The following is a 19,457-nucleotide window of genomic DNA, read 5'->3' on the forward strand; positions in this document are numbered from 1 at the left end:
GGAAGGAATGGAAAACTGTTATCAACATCATTTTGTGTAACAGAACCAAGAGATCCATTTGTAGTACACGGGAAATGTACGGGCTTTTTCAAAAGTGATGCTAATGAACGTGTCGATATTTCTGATAGTAATTGGTTAAAATTCTGTCCCCACAAGGAACCCTAGGAACTGTACCTCTCTACACAGAAGCTTTATCTCATGCAACTTTACCAGGCTCCTGCTTCCAGTTTCTTTGCAGGATTATGATTGGCTCTTTACATACAGTTTCATTTTCCCCCACTCCAGATTTCCTTTATCTACAAGTTGTATTAGTTTCATTATACAGTCACTAGATGGTGCTCTGGTATAGCTGCTGTTATATTGCAACTTCCTCTTTACACAGACAAATTCAACTTGCAATATTTAAATAGCTCATTATTCCTGATCTTTTTTTAAAAAAAAAATGGGATAAAGGTCAGAAAGCACAGGAGAGGCTCTGGAGTTTGATGACATCATGTAAAGAACCCATAAATTTCAGTGAGTAACCAATCTCGATAGCAGGATAAAACCCTTATGTAGAGAGACCCTAGGGATATTTAACAGAAGTTGCTTCCAGATGAAGGGGCTCTAGCTCTACTGAACAGAAGTCATTGTGCAGCAATTATGCTCTTTCCTCCTTAATGTATTTTCCAGGGCAAGGAAAAAGGGGGAAGAAGTGGTGGGAAAAAACAAGAGGGTTATGAGTGGGAGACAGCATTGTCATCTGGACCATTTTAAAATTCCATGAATGAGGCAGGACTATTGCATAATGAAAGCCTCATCTGGAAGCACCCGAGAATTCTCAGCATTTTTACCAGAAAATGATTCTCAGGATTCTTTGGGAGGAAGCCATGACATATAAACTCTTATAACACTGATATATGTTTATAGTGGGTGCTTCAAGGCAGAGGATTCCCAGCACTACAAATCAAAAGACATTGTTCAGCTATTCTGTCTTTTCTTCCTTTACTTACTTTTTCCTGTAAGTAAAAAAATGGAAGAAGTGGTGGGAAAACACAGGAGGGCTACAAATGAAAGACAATGCTGCCTGGACCTGCCCATAAAATTCAATGAACCAGGCAGTGCAATTGCACAATAAAAGCCTTGTCCGGAAGCACTCAGGATCTACAACTGCTGGTTAACCTAAAACATGTCATTTGTAAACAGTGTTAAAATATGAAAAGAAAAAAAGACAGCTATTCTTTCATCAAATGCAATTCTATCGAATGTAGGGTTTTGTATCTGAATTATAGACATGCAAAATGCAAAGGCTTTTGAAAATGCCCTTTGTCTGCTGTCAGAGTTCTTATTTACCCCCTGCTTTCCATCATGCCAAGTGAATTACATCAGGGAAAAACAGACCTGAAATCACCGATATTTTAATCTTTTTAGATTTTATCATCACTTCGCCCAAATTTAATGCATTACAAGGCAGTAGAACTTTTAAAATGCTAACAGTGCAATCCTATGCCTGTCTGCTCAAAAGTAAGTCCCACTGAGTTCAATAAGGCTTATTCCAAAGTAAGTGGGTATGGGATTACAGCCTGAGTTGCCTCACCCTACAATAATGAAAAGACTGTTTGAGGAATGTGAAGGGGAAAGATTCATCATAAATTACCTCACCCAGATAATTTATGAATACGTTTTATGAGAGTCAAGAATTGCCAACCGAAGAAAAGTTACTTGAAAAGCCAATTTCATTTCATTTCTTATATTTCTATACCACCTCATAGCTGAAGCTCTCTGGGCAGTACACAAAAATTGGCTAAGGAGAGGGATGAAAATACTCTAAATAAATAAATAAACAAACTTTCACTTCTGTTTTTTTATTAACTCCAACTTGTCGTGACCTCCAGATCTGACTAATGGTAGTTAATCTAAACTATGGTATCATAGGCTATGAAACAGGCTTGTTTCAACAAACTATAGTTCAGATTAACCACAGTTTAGGGTTCAGACGATACACTAAACTGCAGTTAACTTAAACAGAAATGAAAACTTTCAATCTCCTCCAAGCCAGAGGAGGAGAGCAGAAAGTGAAGCACACAAATTCAGTGGGAGGCTAGGCTCATTCTTGTCATGCTAAACTATGGCTTATCCATGACAGCCAAACATAGCTGTTATTTCTTAAGGATATCACTACTGTTAGAGAAGTTGGGTTGGATCCGGATTTAGACATGTGCAACTTGGCTGGCATAAACAGGCTTCCCTCCCCACCCCACCCCAGCATACTCTCCAGCTCCCTAAAAATGTTACACAGAGGGTCATGGGATCCTGCTGGATGGGTTTATCTGTGGTGCAGGTGGGGGAAAGGAGAGACAAGATCCCCCAAAATTGGGCAGAGGCACCTTCCACAAACCAGAGCCTTTGCATCCACAAAAGGCAGATCTTGGATCCAACCCAATTATATTTCATAATTGTAAATAAGTAAAAGAAATACGTAATCAGCACATCACATTCCAAGGAATATTGTAGAAGGACCACTTACTGGAAGACAATCATTACTGCTGTAACGTCCACCAGCCTGAGAGCCCTGCCAAGGAAAAAACAACAACAAAAAGGATCCAAATGATTTATCATGAGAAGGGTTGCTTAAATATCATGGGCGAGGAGCATGGAACTAAAAGTCAAAAAGCTAGGGCAAGTTCAGAAAAGCAAGTTTCAGAAAGCTGAAAGTGTTATGTTAGAGTTACTGCTGTCCAGGGTCCACATGCCAGCAGTGGGTGGGGGCTACTTCCACTGCTGACATGCAGTCCTGTCAGCTTGCCTGAAATACAGTTTACACACAGGCAGGCACTCTATTCATCCCACTCACGCACGTCCCCCATTCATCCCATTTGCACACTCCATTCACCTCATCCATTCATTCCCACACACAAAATTCCCACACAGGCACGAACTCTGTTAACCCCACTCTTCTCTCTCACACACACATACACACACCCTATTCATACACACACACTCGCAACCCCCCCCCCCACACACACACATGAAGAGACATCAAACAGCCCATAGAGGACGAGATCATTCCCTTCTTTGCAATCGCTGCTTTTCTGTCCTGCAGGCCGACAAAGCCCTGTGCAGCCCGGGTGGGTGGACAGTGAATTGCCCATGGAGGGAAAGAGTGTTCTCTCCCTCCACGGGCATCTTGCCGCCTTTCTGTACTTGGGTGGTGCCGAAAGGAGCCTCTTTCTCACCACACACAGCACTAAAAGGCAGTTATCTCAGATCAGCAGAGCTCCTTTTGTTGCTGTGCAGCACAGAAAGGCAATGGGCAAAAGGAGAAGCTCTGAGAGCTGTACCCAACCCATGGCCTGACGGTTCCCCACACTTCCCAATATATCTGCCCAAAACAACTTTCAATATTTAGCAGTGGAAATACATATCAATACTCATTTTTATTTTATTTTCCACAGCTCTGTGTATACTATCTATTCCTAAGGTATATATTACATATAAAGCTCCATCACACCGGGGGTTAACACGCTCCCTACTATGGCTTCTCAGCCTGTGTTTTCTTTCTTTGGTTACTTCCTCTTTTCAAAAGAGGAAGTACCCAACGAGCACAAGGCCCATTGAGTCCGCTGTTCTAATGGCGCTGCTTCTCCTGCACACAGCAGGAGAGCACAGCGATTCCAAGTTTAAAAAAAATCAGACTTAGTGAGGGTTTTTGTTGTTGTTGCACAAGGAAGGCCAGCAGGGAGCAGAAGGCGCACGGGAGGCAGACAACATCATGTGAGGGACCTGAGCAAACTCCGTGAGTGCCCAGTAATGAGCGTGCAATAAAATGCTTGTCGGATAGAACTCATATACTATGAATTAGAAGAGTTTTTACCTGTCCGTATTGGCTGCTGCCGCCATATGATCCACTCTGCAGAAGACATTTATTACGTCAAAATATTACATTCATCCATCCATCCTAAGCTACTCTCTATGTTTAAGAGTAGATAAACCATAAGGCTGATCATTTTGTTTTGTATATTGTTGTGCAAGATAAAATATGTCCCAGGAGGGCTGTGTGTGCTTTCTGGAGGCAGCCTTTCATCTGGATTTCTATTTGGATGTGCTCCTCTTTATGTATGTAGTATTCATAAGAGTGTTTGTAGGTGATTCAAACGCCTGGCTGTCTTGGAACTGGCTGTGCTACTGAAGCTGATAGGGTGGAGGGGCTGTGGTGTCATCTTGTATGTTGTGTGCATGGTATTGCAGGAGTATGATCTGGGGCTGTGTGCATTTACTGGCTGCCTCCATGTATGGGCAACATGTGGGCATTGTTGCTGGCACAGCCTCTGATTGACGGGCACTAGTTGTGTGGGATGCTTTTTCCTCAGGGATGCTTTAAGGCCATCTCTGTTTTGTTCAACTGTGTGTTTTCATCTGTCCTCCTGGGATGAGCAGGTTTTTGATACATTGGCCATCCCACTGACACAGTGGTAGCGAATATTCAATCCTGGCTTAACATAAGTAGAGAATTGATCTGTCCATCTCTCTGGGTAATGGTATATATTATAGATATATTATATTTTAAAGGAGTTTTTACCTGCCCATACTGGCTACTGCCAGATGATCCACCCTTTCCACCATGTAGAGGAAAACATTTATTCATTACAAAAGTATGACCTTAACATATTGACACAAAGCTACTTTCCATATTCAGAAATAAGCATTAAAATGTATTTTAATAGCATTTCTATATCTCTGCGTATATTATCAAAATATGGCAGCCAGGCTGGTCACCGGTGCACCTAGAGGTGACCACATTACACCAGTTTTAAAATCTCTTCACTGGCTGCCAATTAGTTTCCGGGAGAAGTATAAAGTCTTGGTTATCACCTTTAAAGCCCTACATGGTTTGGGTCCAGGCTACCTGCGGGATCGCCTTCTCCCATGCAATCCGCCCCGCACACTCAGGTCCTCTGGGAAGAATCTACTTCAGTCAGCAAAAACTAGATTGACAACTGTTACCCAGAGGACCTTCTCTTCTGCTGCTCCCAGACTGTGGAATGGCCTGCTGGAGGAGACTCGTCAACTTAAAAGTCTTTCAGCATTTAGGAAAGCTATTAAGACTGATCTCTTCCGGCAGGCTTATCCAGCATAATTTTAGGATGTTTTAAAAATGATTTTAGGATGTTTTAAAAATGATTTTAGGATGTTTTAACAACGTATATTATGTTTCAATTCAGTTTTATGTATTTTATATTTACTGTTGTTCCCCGCCTCGATCAGAATGCAGAGGCGGTAAGAAATAAATTTATTATTATTTATTATTATTATCACTATCACAGAGTAAGGAATATATCACGTAAATATTATACATTAAAAGAGTTTTTACCTGTCCATATTGGCTGCTGCTGCCAAATGATCCACTCTGTCCACCCTAGACAGAAATGTTGGAGGAATTAATTGCTATTAAAGCTCGAGCTTTGAACTTTTTCAAACTTTTGAAATTTTCTGCATGTCTACACTGCTCAAGTTTCAGTTTAAAACAAGAATGAGCAAAATTGGTTTTGTAAAAAGATTCACACTACCATATTCTTATATAATATCTTCACAAAGCTACTTTCCATTTTAAGGAGCGGAAATAAGCATAAAAACTATTTTTTATTTTAATTCAAGTTCAATTTACTTCATCATGGACACTACTAGTTTTGCTCCTTTCCTGCTTTTTTGCCCCTCAAATCCCCTCACCACAAAGGGTCTCATGAATAATGTGGCTGATGCATAGTGAATCCCCCCTCTGGAACTTCCATGTCCCACCCCCTCCTTTGCACCCCCAATTGGCCGCCTCCATCCCCTTCTTCCTCACTGTGCGGCTGTGCCTGGGGCACACCTTCATGCCACACTGATTGGCTAAGCAGGGCCAATGGCAGAGGGGCTGCCCTGCCTGTTTGGCGTGGAGGAATTAATTGCTATTAAAGCTTGAGCTTTGAACTTTTTCAAACTTTTAAAATTTTATGCATGCCTACGCTGCTCAAGCTTCAGTTTAAAACAAGAATGAGCAAAATTTGTCTGGTAAAAAGATTCACACTACCATATTCTTATATAATATCTTCACAAAGCTACTTTCCATATTCAGGAACAGAAATAAGTATAAATCCTAATTTTTATTTTATTTCAAGTTCAATTTACTTCTATTTATTTCTGTGTACCATCTATTTTGTAGACATATATTAGGCATATATTATATATTAAAACAGTGTTTACCTGTCCATATTGGTTGCTGCCACCATATGATCCACTCTGTCCACCCTGTACAGAAAGCAGTTATTAATTGCAAAAGGATTACGTCAATGTATCTGCACAAAGCTACTTTCTATATACAGGATCAGAAAAAATATAACAGCGTATTTTTATTTTACTACTATATTTCTGCATAGACTATTATTATAGCAAATACTATATATATATATATATATATATATATATATATATATATACATATATTATACATTAAGAGAGTTTTTACCTGTCCATATTGGCTGCTGCCGCCATATGATCCACTTTGTCCACCCTGTAGAGAAAGCAGTTATCAATTACAAAAAGATTACCTTAAATGTATCTGCACAAAGCTACTTTCTAAATAAAGGAGCAGAAAAAAATATAACAGCGTATTTTTATTTTATTACTATACTTCTGCATGGACTATTATTATGGCAAATAATATATATATATATATATATATATATATATATCATTAAAAGAGTTTTTACCTGTCCATATTGGCTGCTGCCACCGTATGATCCACTCTGTCCACCCTGTACAGAAAGCAGTTATTAATTACAAAAGGACAACCTTAATGTATCTGCACAAAGATACTTTCTATATAGAGCAGCAGGAAAAATATAACAGTGTATTTTTATTTTAGTACTATACTTCTGCATAGACTATTATTATGGCAAATACTACATATATATTATACATTAAGAGCTTTATCTCACCAGCGTTATACCATGCAATCACTGTGAATTGCGTGCAAAGGACTCTGAAGTTTCCCAGCTTATAAGCTGCTTTTATTGTGAAGTACTCCCATGCATCCTGCTTTAATTGTGCTATAAAGGCAAAAGACTTGCCGTATTTTGATACTAGTTTTTGAGTGTATCATCCAAGCAGCCACTGGGGTGCAGGAGCAGGATGTGAAGAAAAATTAAACAAATGCTTACATCTGCGTAAGCTTTAAAGATAAAGACATCAAAATTGGCACAGTAATGGATATTAAGGAGAGCTTTAAGCATACCAAATTTGAATCAGATTGGGTCATCTGTTGAATTTTGTCATCTGTTGAATAATTTAGAGTGGTGACTAAATTAGGAATTTCTCGTGTTTGCACACACCCTTGAGGTTTTTACCTGTCCATATTGGCTGCTTCCACCGTATGATCCACTCTGTCCACCCTGTACAGAAAGCAGTTATTAATTACAAAAGGACAACCTTAATGTATCTGTACAAAGCTACTTTCTATATACAGGAGCAGAAAAAATGTAACAGCATATTTTTTATTTTATTACTACTTCTTCATAAACTATTACTATGGCATATATTACATATATATTATACATTAAGAGAGTTTTTACCTGTCCATATTGGCTGCTGCCACCATATGATCCACTCTGTCCACCCTGTACAGAAAGCAGTTATTAATTACAAAAGGATTACCTCAATGTATCTGCACAAAGCTACTTTCTATATACAGAAGCATAAAAAATATAACAGCGTATTTCTATTTTGCTGCTATATATCTTCATAAACTATTACCCTGGCATATATTGCATATATATTATACATTAAGAGAGTTTTTACCTGTCCAGATTGGCTGCTGCCACCATATGATCCACTCTGTCCACCCTGTACAGAAAGCAGTTATTAATTACAAAAGGATTACCTTAATGTATCTGCACAAAGCTACTTTCTATATACAGAAGCATAAAAAATATAACAGTGTATTTTTTATTTTACTACTATACTTCTGCATAGATTATTATGGCATATACTACATATATATTATACATTAAGAGAGTTTTTACCTGTCCATATTGGCTGCTGCCACCATATGATCCACTCTGTCCACCCTGTACAGAAAGCAGTTATTAATTACAAAAGGATTACTTCAATGTATCTGCACAAAGCTACTTTCTATATACAAGAGCAGAAAAAATATAACAGCGTATTTCTATTTTGCTGCTATATATCTTCATAAACTATTACCCTGGCATATATTGCATATATATTATACATTAAGAGAGTTTTTACCTGTCCAGATTGGCTGCCGCCGCCAAATGATCCACTCTGTCCACCCTGAAAATAAAAAAAAACATTTATTCATTACAAAAGCATGACCTTAATGTATCTCAGGGCCAGGCCACTCATGCAGCAGATAAGGTGGCCACATCAGGCAGGAGAACAAGAGGAGGGGCAAATTGTGCTGCTCTATCTTCAGCAGAGGGCTCACTGCCACAGTCTCTAGCAGGGCCTCTAAAGACCCCTGCCAGATGCTCTCCTGCTGTGGCATTTGCCATCGCAAGAGAGTGGCCAGTGGAGCTCTGTAGAGCAGCTGCCTGCCTTCTCCTTCTCATGTCCCACATGGCCAGAAGAAATTGTTGTGGAGCTCTTATGAGAGCTCGCTGGCTCTTGTGAGATGCATGTGAATTCCTGTGAAAGTCCCATGACCACTTCATTGTAGAGCCGACATGGCAATGGCAAAGGGAAAGGTAAGGGTGGTGGGTGGGACAGGGGAAGCGGGGGTGGGGGGTTGCAGGGTTGTGATGCCATGGTGCACTTTCCCCCCCTCCTCAGGCAGCAAGAGATCTTGTGTCTGGCCTGATTTATCTGCACAAAGCTACTTTCTGTATTCAGGAGCAAAAATATGCATAATAACTTTTATTTTACTTGTATATTTCTGTGTATACTATTAGCAAGACATATATTATGTATAAATTTTACATTTAAAAGACCTTTTACCTGTCCATATTGGCTGTTGCCACCATATGATCCACTCTGTCCACCCTGTACAGAAAATATTCATTAATTACAAAAGAACAACCTTAATGATATCTGCACAAAGCTACTTTCTTATTCAGGAGCAGAAATAAGAAGAAAAATGTGTTTTGTTTTATTTCAATGTCATTTTATTTCTATTTATTTCTGTATATTGGCTGTTTCCTAGACATGTATTGCACATATAATATATATTAAAAGACCTTTTACCTGTCCATATTGGCTGCTGCCACCATATGATCCACTCTGTCCACCCTGTACAAAAAATATTAAATAATTACAAGAGAACAACCTTAATGTATCTGCACAAAGCTACTTTCCATATTCAAGAGCAGAAATAAGCAGGAAATGTGTTTTTATTTTATTTCAATTTCATTTCATTTCTACTTATTTATGCGTACTGCCTATTTCTTAGACATACGTATAGTGCATATATAATATTTATTTATTTATTTTATTACATATATTAGAAGACTTTTTACCTGTCCATATTGACTGCTGCTGCCAAATGATCCACTCTGTCCACCCTGCACAGAAAACAGCAATATATTTTTAAAATGTTCAATTTTACTACTTAGATCATCCTCTAAGCACAACATGTGCGCTTCCAAAAGCACGCAGCCATCCCATTGTTCCCTGGAACAGGTTGACAGCAGAGGGCAGTATTGTCTAAGACTTCCAAGAACCTAAAGAAAGTGGATTACATGGAGTGGAGGCAATTGCCTTTGACTTAAAAATAATCATAGAGCTTTGATTAGAAAACTTTATGTATAAAATCTTTATATATCTTAAAGGCGATTGTTAAATGTAACAAACTATTCAATATATCAAATACTAAAACATGATGCATATCTTACATATGCATATGTTATAAAGTACAAAATCAGGTATGCTATAGAATGCCTAACACTATCTCAGCCAATGAACAGAATTCTCCCAGTTTGTTGGGAGAAATCGTGGCCAAACAAGAAACATTTTGGGAGGAAGGGGAGGAAGGTGATGACAAACACAAGAGTCATGATGGTGTTATCTATTTATGGAAAGATCCTTTCCCCATTACGAGCTTCGTAATGCAGTTTTATTGAGAAAAAAACCCAAGTAAATAATTTTGCAAATGTTCATATAAGTCACAGCTGGAATTTTAGATGACAACTGCAGCACAGAAATTGTAAATGCAACCTTGCAACCAGGAAGGACAATGATCCAGGGATTCTCAAGCTCAGCAAAAGACTGCACTTGCTGCTGTATGAAACACCCTTCCCTGCCAAAGAGACAGCAAGCACTTGGGGGGGGGGGGATCTACACTATTGTTTTTAAAGCGCTTTAAAGCACTTTGAAAACGTTTTGAAACCTGTATATGCAGTGTGTCCTGGGCCCCAACAGTTGTCAAAACTGTTATAAAGCGCTTTAAAGTGCTTTAAAGCAGTAGTGTAGATCCCCCCGATGGTGTGTGGATCACTTGCGAGGGTGGAAACGGTGGGTGCTCGCCTCCCTCTCCTCCAATAGGGGATCAAAACTGTCAGAACACCCACCATCTGCTTGGTTGTGATCTAGCATAACATCCGGGGTGCTGAACCTCAGGCCCCGGGGCCAACCTGGCCCTCTGTGGTTCTGCAGATGACCCCGCCTCTTTCCCCTTTGCCCCGATCACCAATTATTTTGTGGTTGCCTGGCTTTTGTGCAATTTCCCCCCATTCTAAAACGTTGAAATGCTTCGCCTGAAGCTTAATTACCAGCAGTAAGAGCTTCAAGTAAAAATATGCCGGTATTTTTGGTATTTTGACCCCACCTCTTTCGGCTCTGACCCCATTCGCCACTTGACTGCAGTTCCCGAGAGCTTCTCTAAAAAAGAACTTGGCCCTTGGGTTGAAAGAAGTTATGCACCACCTCTGTATTACATAGTGGGCTCCCAAACTACTTGAGGTAGAGGTTCTCTTTGTAACGCCCTTTTAATTATGTGGGCCAAATTAATAAGTGTGGTATATCGACAGAAGCCTAAATCCCATGTACAAATTGCTAACGACTATCTCAGGACAAGGGATTTATGCACTGGACTTTTTTAAAATTGTTATTTGCATTTTAAATGATTTAAAAGTTTTAATATGGAACTATTTATTTATTTATTTATTTATTTATTACATTTATATACCGCCCCACAGCTGAAGCTCTTTGGGCGGTTAATTATATTTTTAACTTTTGTATGTTTTTATTTATGTTTTAATTGTATAGGTTTTAATTTTGTAAAGCTCACTTGCGGCCTAATATTGGGGGGAAAGGCGGGATATAAATAAATATAATAATAATGATAATAGAAATTCAATTATTAAAATCTATGTTGGAAACAAGCGTTCAGAGAATTATAGAAAGAAAACTTACTGGTTTACAAGGATTGCCATCATATGTATAGCCCTGTGGGGGGAAAATATATCAAAATGATTACTTTTTCTTTTAAAATCAGAAACATATCTTTACTTCTGGAGGACTTTTATTTTCTGCTTTGTTACCACTAGTAATTGGTTAAAATACTACTAATTGGACATTGGGTATCAAGTTGAGAAAATTCTATTTCCTAATGAAGGGAAGATTTAATAGACATAACATTGCATTTAGACTGAGTTTGCTTTGGATTCTTCAAGCAGCAGAGAGCTAGGTTGCTGGCAATTGACTATTGCCATATTGATTAATGATGCAAAATGTATTATAGTGATTTGCATTTCAAAGAATTCCACACATTGCAATAATCAGAATAGATGCATATAGATTTTGGTTTAGACTCAAGGAAATAATGAGTGGGTTCACATGTAACACTAAACCATTATGAGTACAAGCTGCAGCAAGCCAAAGGCTAGTGCATTCCCCCTCCCCTTCTGTCGCAACCATGAGTAGGAGTTCAGGAGTTTTGCTTCCATTTCTTATTAACTGCAGTGTGTTGTGTACAGTTATTGTGTTGTTCAGACTTGACAAACTGTGGTCAATCTTACCTATGGTTTATAGAAGCAAGCCAACTTCAAACCTATGGGCTATGAAGCTGGCTTGTTTGAGCATACTATAGTTAAGTTTATCCACAGTTTAGTGTTCAATGTTACATTAAACTGTGATTAATCTAAAATAAAACTGTAGAAGGTTCCAATCTCTTCTTTGCAGCCACACTGGGAGAAGAGGGGTGAGTATAAGAGCTATCTGAGAATCTTTCTCATAATGCAAAACCAGGGTGAACTCTCCTTATGTCAAATTGAACCAATGTTCGTATCATACATAGTATCACTTCATCTACATATGCTACAGCAGCTTTCCCCAATCTGATGTCCTCCAGGTATTTTGAACTAAGCTTTCAGCATTCCTGACCATTGGACATACTAGCTGACGTTGATGGAAAATGAAGTCTAAAACATCTGGAGGGCACCATGTTAGGGAAGGCTGCACAAGGGAAAACCAAAATAAGCCTCTCTCTAGAGCTGCAATGTATGGCACAATTTTAGCAAATTGTTCTGTTAGTGATTTGTGAAAAAAAGATTCTAACCTGACCACAAGGGTTGCGACCACTTGAAGCGGAGGATCCACTGCCACCAACTGAAGTAGAAGGTCCACTGCCGCCAAATGTAATAGAGGTTCCACTGCTACTAACTGAAGGTCCACGATTGCCAAAAGAGGTTCCACTGCCACCACCAACTGAAGACGGCGATCCACCACTGATGATTTTAATAGTGGTTCCACCGCCACCAACTGAAGGGGAGGAGCCACTGCTGCCAACTATAACAGAGCTTCCGCCCTGCAAATAAAATGCAAAAGATGTTTCCACTAGTCACTGGCGGGTGGCTATACAAGGCCGCTTTGCCTACGGATTCCCTCCGAAACCTGTAGCATTGCTGCCACAAAGCAGCTACATGGCAGGAGTGAGCGTAAGCTATCCAGCCAGGAAAATTTGCAGCGACGTTGTCAGACAGCAGTAATGGGCAGCAAATATCAAAGGTGAGGAAAAAAGGAGAAAAAGCACCAGTATCTGGTATGAAAAGAGAGACTGGCTCTGGTGCTGTGTAGGATAAAAAGTCTTTTATGGTATTGTCAAAAAATAAGGTTTTTATTTAAAAGGTTCACCGTGGCTATATTAAATGTAAGGACAGTTATTATGTACATAAACTGCTAGAAAACATAGCTTTCGACAAAGACGTTCCACAGAAAAAGTATCAACATTTGCTCCTGATGAAGGATCTTGGCATTCGAAACGTCGAGCTTTTTGAACCTTTTAAATAAAAATCTTATTTTTTGACAATACCATAAAGGACTTTTTTCCTACACAGCACCAGAGCCAGTCTGTATTTTTTAAAAAGACTCTGTGGATGCAGCTGTGCATGCCCACATGGACCCAAGTCTTTGTGCAGGAGAAGATTGCTACATGAAGAAACTAGAACATGGGAGGATTCCACAAAGAGCTCCTTCCCACGCCTCCTTTGCCCCTCCCAGAAACTGGGATCATACTCCCTTGGGAAGAAGCTTCACCACAAGTCCCTCCCCCATTTGACTTTGGGTTTCATTCTGACACTACCCAAAGAGCATGGGAAGGATGTATTCTGCAGCACCTCCCAGGACACTGAAGCAACATCAAGAAGGGCCCTAAGAAGAGCTAGTGAAACCAGAAGGACATATCTGCTACTGGTAGATCACTTACCTGAGAGCCATAAGAACTACTGCTCTGTGATGAAGAAGACTGTATGCTCTAAGGAAAGCAGAAAATGGTTCATTTAAAGGTGCAAAAATCATAGTATATTCATTGCTATGGTATGGTGTATAGAACTTAGTGAATATCGGGGTGAGCAACTTGTCCTCCAGATGGTTTGGCCTACAATTCCCATCATGTTTTCCCATTGGCTATGCCGACTAAGGCTAATGGGAGTTACAGAATCTCTGTAATGGCTGCAGTACTCTGCAACTGAAACCCTGCTTATTCTGTATGTATGTGTGTGTGTTTTGTTTTTAACTCCCTGCTTGTTCTGTGTGTCTTTTTTTACTCCCCCCAACACCCTAGAAATTCTGCAATCAAGTACTATATGCTCTAGACAAGCAGAAGATCCCTGACCCCAGCTACCTGAACAGGATGCATCTGTGTCTGTGGAATAATTCCCATTTTTACATCTAGTGGGATGGACCACCTTATGGATTTCACAATTCATATTCTAGTCTTGGAGCTCTTTCACTGCTACGTCCCTGCATTGAGCAGGGGGTTGGACTCAATGGCCTTATAGGCTCCTTCCAACTCTACTATTCTGTGATACTATCCGTTGCCCTAGAACTGGATTTAAGGCTTTGGCAATATGGTTTGCTATGTCTTTATGGTAGTATATCTTGGCAGTATATCTTTATGCCTGCTGAATCTCTTGCTAGTATTTCCTAGAACTGTCTACTGAATTATTCTGAAAGCATCGTATTGAATGTTCAAGTGATCAAGAGAGACATTCCTCTCAAGGTAAGCTCATGGAGCTGGCTGTATATTAACTGACAGTTCCTTTAAAGAAGGGAAAAAAGAGCTTCAATGGTGTGAAGCGTTTACCATTTTACAGGCTTGACTGTTGTAAGAGGATGAGGTCTGTAAAGAAAAAAGAAAACCCGAAAGCAATTACTTCCTGAAGAAATAATAAACATGTTAGCTCTTGCCACAGTAAATTTCAGCATGTGCTAGAGGTTATCTGATTGGTGAAGGGAGAGTCACAAAAGTTGCTTATAGATTCTCCTTCCCAGCATTACTCAATCATCCTTATTCTTGTAGCATATTCTCAGTATTGGTATACAGCTACAGAAATTTATTCACTAGTGAATATATGTTTGTTTTTAATAAATGCTTCCTCCTAAAGTCAGTTCTTGGATATTCTGTCTATCCTATATTCATTGTTCAGATAGTCTTCCTTGGAATTTTATTTCTTTGATCAGTAAATCAACATCAACAGTTGGTGTTTCAGACAGGTGCCAAGATGCCAGTGCCTCGGAATACCCAGAACTCCCTATGGCTGCCCTTTGCTGGTGTCACCACTAATTTCCCCAACCATCCACTCAGCAAGCAGCCATAGTGGCAAGGAGCAGCACCACCCACTGCTCACCCACCTGCCTTCTCCCTGTCCTAGAGTAGGTAGCAGCAACTAGTTTCCCTTGCTCACACGCCTACTGTTGCTACACAAGGAAAAACACCAAAGGCATAGATCATCATATACCTAGCAGCAACAGATAGGTTTTCACATGACCTTTTGAGTTTGAGCCCACTGCAGTGTGAGGGAAACAGAGGAAGCTGCCTTATACTGAGTCAGACCCTTGGTCCATCTAGCCCGGTATTGTCGACACTGACTGGCAGCGGCTCTCCAGGGTTTCAAGTGGGATTCTTTTCCTCATCCTACCTGGAGAAGCCATGGATCGAACATGGGACCTTATGTATGCAAAGCATGTGCTCTATCACACATCCTGATGTATACCCAGATCAACTATTTGTGCTCAAAACGGTAGTTCAGGTGGAACCAATAGCTGATGTATTTCCTGAATTTAGGAGTGGCTGAGTTTTGCATGACCTTTTGAGCCATGACAGAAAAGTCAGCCAGATGTACGTACCTATTATGTATCATGAATGGAAAAAGTCAGGTGAATGAGGACTCAACTTGCTCCCTGTTGTGGATAGTAAGTTACAAATCACCCTTCTCCCCTCCATATGTATTGGTGGACTACAACTCCCACCACCCCAGCCGACACGGCCATTGGGCCAGCTGGCTGGGGATTATAGGAATTATAGTCCACCATTGTATGCAGAGGGTACCAGGTTGGGGAAGGCTGTTATAAATAGTAAATAGGAAGCCCCCTGTTTTTAGCTTTTTAATTATCTTTAGATATCTTCTTGTTAGTTCTATCAATTAGTCAGAGTTGCAGTCTCTGTTGGCAAAAGTTGCAAGCTAAAAATGTTAACATTCTTTTGTGATATAGATAAAACTTTGTTTTATCTATAAATCAGTTTTATTGAGGCCCAGCCAACCCAGAAGTGAAATAGCACTTACCTTATCACAAATCGGCCCACCCTGAGGGAAAAAAATAATAGTTGTAAGAAATAATTGTAAGAAACCATGCGAATTGTAATATAGTGCTACATTACAAGAAAACCCTGTGAACAATACAGTCAGGATGGCACATTATGAAGAAACGTATTTATTGTCATTTTTTTTCCATTACAGGGTTTAGTGCAACTAAATTATATTTACCTGAATGGTAACACGGATGCCACTTTGGGGGCTTAAACCCTGTAGAAAGAAGGAACAGGTACCCAGTCAAAGTGAGGACTGAAGAATTTCCTGCAACTATTTACACAGAGATTTTGTACCCATGTGACATAAATTCTCTTCGTTACATGGTCAGACATTATCAATGGCCATCTCTCCCACATGGTTGTATGTACGCCATAGTTATCTGTCTTGGAATAAAAACTAACAGACTGGAGAAAATGTAATGAAGTGGCTGCTTTGGGATCCCTGCCAAAATTAATATTTATTTATATGCTGCCTTAATTGACAAAGGCCTTTCTTTTAAGGAGGAGGTTTGTACTTCAACAGTCAGGAGGGGAAGTTCGCAGCCTGTAACTTATAGGTCATCTGATTCTCTTCCATGTAGACATGGAGTCTGTAGCTCATATCCTTTCAGTGCTGAAATTGCAAATTTTCTGTACTCCTTTGCAGTCTGAAAAATTACACAACCGTTATATTCAACACAGAGACACACTGCAATGGCTCTTGAGTGGTTGTCTTCATGGCTTCTGAGCAGAAGGCAAATCAGACTGAAGCAAAAGCACAGGTTGATTGATTGACCCAGATTCCCACAGTGTTCTGTGAAAGAATCTTCAATAAAGCAGGATAATCTGCCAATGCCAATTGTGAATGGAATCTAACTGTTAATTATTACTCTGAAGGCTATAGATAGCAAGAAATATTTAATCATACCTGGATGTTGTCACTGTATTTAGTGCTCTGCAAAAGAACCAGAAAACTAATTATCTCCACGTAGAGGAATTCTTGTCTTATTGAAATAGTTGCTACACTTACGTAGACACAGCCCACAAAATCACTGCTTCTTGTGCTGTATCATTTCCAGCAATGACTGCTTAAAAAGCGACCTGTGACCCACAAGTGGCCAACAAACCACTTTGAGATTTTTAGGATTGCTCATGTAATTTATTAGTCATGAATAATTCCCAAAACCAGCTTACTACTAGACCCAAATAAGAGTCAATTGTTTCTCAGAGATTTAAAGCAGTTAAGAGTTTGGGTATCTCGTGCACCCACAGATTTGACAGGTGCAGAAATCTAGAAACCGGTACAGAATTTGACATCCTGAGAATCTTAGCAGCCATCTTAAAAGGATTTATTTATTTATGATTAAGATGTATAGCTCAGCTTTCACCTTATAGTCCAAGGGTAGGGTACACTCATATCAATAAAACAGTATCAACATAACAATCCTTATGGCTGCAGGAAAAAAGCCTGAGAACAGGCAGAGAATCAAGAGTAGGGAAATTACTTCCAAATTACTGTTTCATACTCCAGCTCCTCTAGCCCAACTTTCTTCTGTCCCCGATACATTTTCTTCTATACGTAAACAGTTTCAATTATGCCTGGATTTGCATTTGTATCGACAATGGAATATATGAAAGGCTGGTCAAGGGTACAGCAGTCACTGACGTGATTAAGACAGTTGGACAAAAGTGTTCCAACGATCAAACGGACTGCTTCCTATAAGCCAGTCCGGCCCCCGTCTTAACGGTGGTGGGTTGGCACCGCGAGGCCTCGAGCTCCCGCTTTGGCGCTCCTTCCTGGCAGCTGAATGGGAAGGAGTGCCAATGCGGAGTTGCGGCTGCCACCACTGGGCTGAGCACCAGGGAGGGGTGAGAACAGGGCAGCTGGCTCTCTGACCTCCCTCTGGCTGCCCTGTTCCTCTCCACACACACACCATTTAAAAAAAAATATCTGTAGATGAAAACCTTTACGTCTACAGATTAAAAAAAAAAAACCCAGGGGGAGAGGAAGGAACGGAGGAGCCGGAGGGAGTTCAGAGCAAGGAGAGCTGGTTCGGGCTCCGGACATCCCTCTCTTCCTCCCCCGCCTCCCACTCTTGCTGCCCTGTTCCTTTCCCCCTCCCCCCGGAACTGGCTCTCCTCCCACGGACCTCTTCCCCAAGCCGCTGCGTGCAGCATGGGCGCTGGGGAGGAGGCAGCCTTCCCCCCCCCCATTTATCTGTACAGATAATAAAATAAAATAAATAAAAATGGGAGGGGGAGCTGGAGGGGGAGGAAGAGAAGGACGCCAGGACCCAGCTGTCCTCCCTCGGACTTCCTGCTGATGCTGCACAGAACACTGACATCACCCAGGCCCCTGCGTGCGGCACTGAGGGTGGGTGGGCAGTCTTTCCCCCTCTTTTTACGTATCGTTAAAAAATAAAAATAAAAAATAAGGTGGATGGGTGGCGGTCACCATCGGCTGTGGCACACCTCCGCAGCAAAAAAAAAAAAAATCAGGGTAAGTGCCTGATTTTTTTTAAGCGGAGCTTCGGGGCTTTGCCCCTGGATGGGTTTGGGATGGCGGCTGCATCATACAGATGACCTGCTGCCACTCCAGATCCACCCCGGGGCAAACCCCTCATCAAGACAAGCCCCTGGACTTTAAAGCACCCATTTCTGCTGGGAGATACCACACATACTCTGCCGTTTTTACATCCTGATCACTTTGCCATTACACTGACGCAGAGTGTTATGAGCACGGGCTTGCAAGCTAGCTGTTCAAACCATCTCCTGTCTCTCATTTCTTTGATTTTTTACCTCTTACAAGAGGGCTCCTGCTCTACTAACAGCCCACAAATTTGTGCTAAATAAAGCAGAGAAAGAATGCTTACCTGAATATGCTTGTATCTAGAGTTGGCAAGTTGCTATAAAGGAATCAAAATGGTATTTATTTGTTTGTTTATTTGATTCAGACCCTGCCTTTCCACCAAAGCAATGGCACACAAGATGCAAAACAATAATTAGAACCCAAATTTAAAATACAAACTTAATTAAAACAATCATAAAAACAAATGCATTAAAAACACAATTAACAAACTTAATAAATGAATAAAATCAGCACCCAACCCAAAAGACCAGTATTTACAGTTCCATTTCATTGGTACTGTGTATATGCACACACCGTGTTGATACTGTGATATTGTCCAGAAAGTGGAAACTAAGTACAACCTCTCTTTCCCTATTAAATCAGGAGCACTGCAAGCTATAGCTGACATCAGTGGTCGCTTATGAAAACATTTAGTGTAAAAACACTAAATGTATTCATACCTCCTCCAACAGGAGAAGATTTTTGCCACTGTTTGCGTGCCCTCTAAATGGCTCAAAGAAGGGGCTACTTTTTTTGCAGTTGTGGGGAGCGTTACTGAAAAGTGTTCCT

General features: G+C 40.4%; 1 protein-coding gene and 1 long non-coding RNA gene across 2 annotated transcripts in view; both read right to left on the reverse strand.

Annotated features, from left to right (window-relative positions):
- The window catches only part of LOC134402429 (major royal jelly protein 5-like), a 45,460-nt gene extending 35,927 nt beyond the window's left edge, over window positions 1–9,533 (reverse strand). Inside the window, exons 1-9 of the mRNA XM_063131901.1 lie at window positions 9,492–9,533; window positions 9,220–9,264; window positions 8,974–9,018; window positions 8,266–8,310; window positions 8,040–8,084; window positions 7,816–7,860; window positions 7,590–7,634; window positions 6,729–6,773; window positions 6,485–6,529 (exon numbers count right to left, since the gene is read on the reverse strand). Coding sequence (XP_062987971.1) covers window positions 6,485–6,529; window positions 6,729–6,773; window positions 7,590–7,634; window positions 7,816–7,860; window positions 8,040–8,084; window positions 8,266–8,310; window positions 8,974–9,018; window positions 9,220–9,264; window positions 9,492–9,499 — 368 coding nt within the window. The 5' untranslated portion in view covers window positions 9,500–9,533. The remainder of the gene's footprint in view (window positions 1–6,484; window positions 6,530–6,728; window positions 6,774–7,589; window positions 7,635–7,815; window positions 7,861–8,039; window positions 8,085–8,265; window positions 8,311–8,973; window positions 9,019–9,219; window positions 9,265–9,491) is intronic.
- Window positions 9,534–12,641: 3,108 nt separating this feature from the next.
- LOC134404869 (uncharacterized) lies at window positions 12,642–19,075 on the reverse strand. The gene is made up of 6 exons (XR_010025909.1): window positions 18,913–19,075; window positions 16,236–16,274; window positions 16,035–16,055; window positions 14,555–14,590; window positions 13,676–13,723; window positions 12,642–12,778 (listed from the first exon to the last, which is right to left on the reverse strand). It is a non-coding gene; the product is annotated as an uncharacterized LOC134404869 (long non-coding RNA).
- Between the last annotated feature and the right edge of the window lie 382 nt (window positions 19,076–19,457).

This window comes from Elgaria multicarinata, chromosome 1, assembly GCF_023053635.1.
Source record: "Elgaria multicarinata webbii isolate HBS135686 ecotype San Diego chromosome 1, rElgMul1.1.pri, whole genome shotgun sequence".
NCBI classification, from domain to species: domain Eukaryota; kingdom Metazoa; phylum Chordata; class Lepidosauria; order Squamata; family Anguidae; genus Elgaria; species Elgaria multicarinata.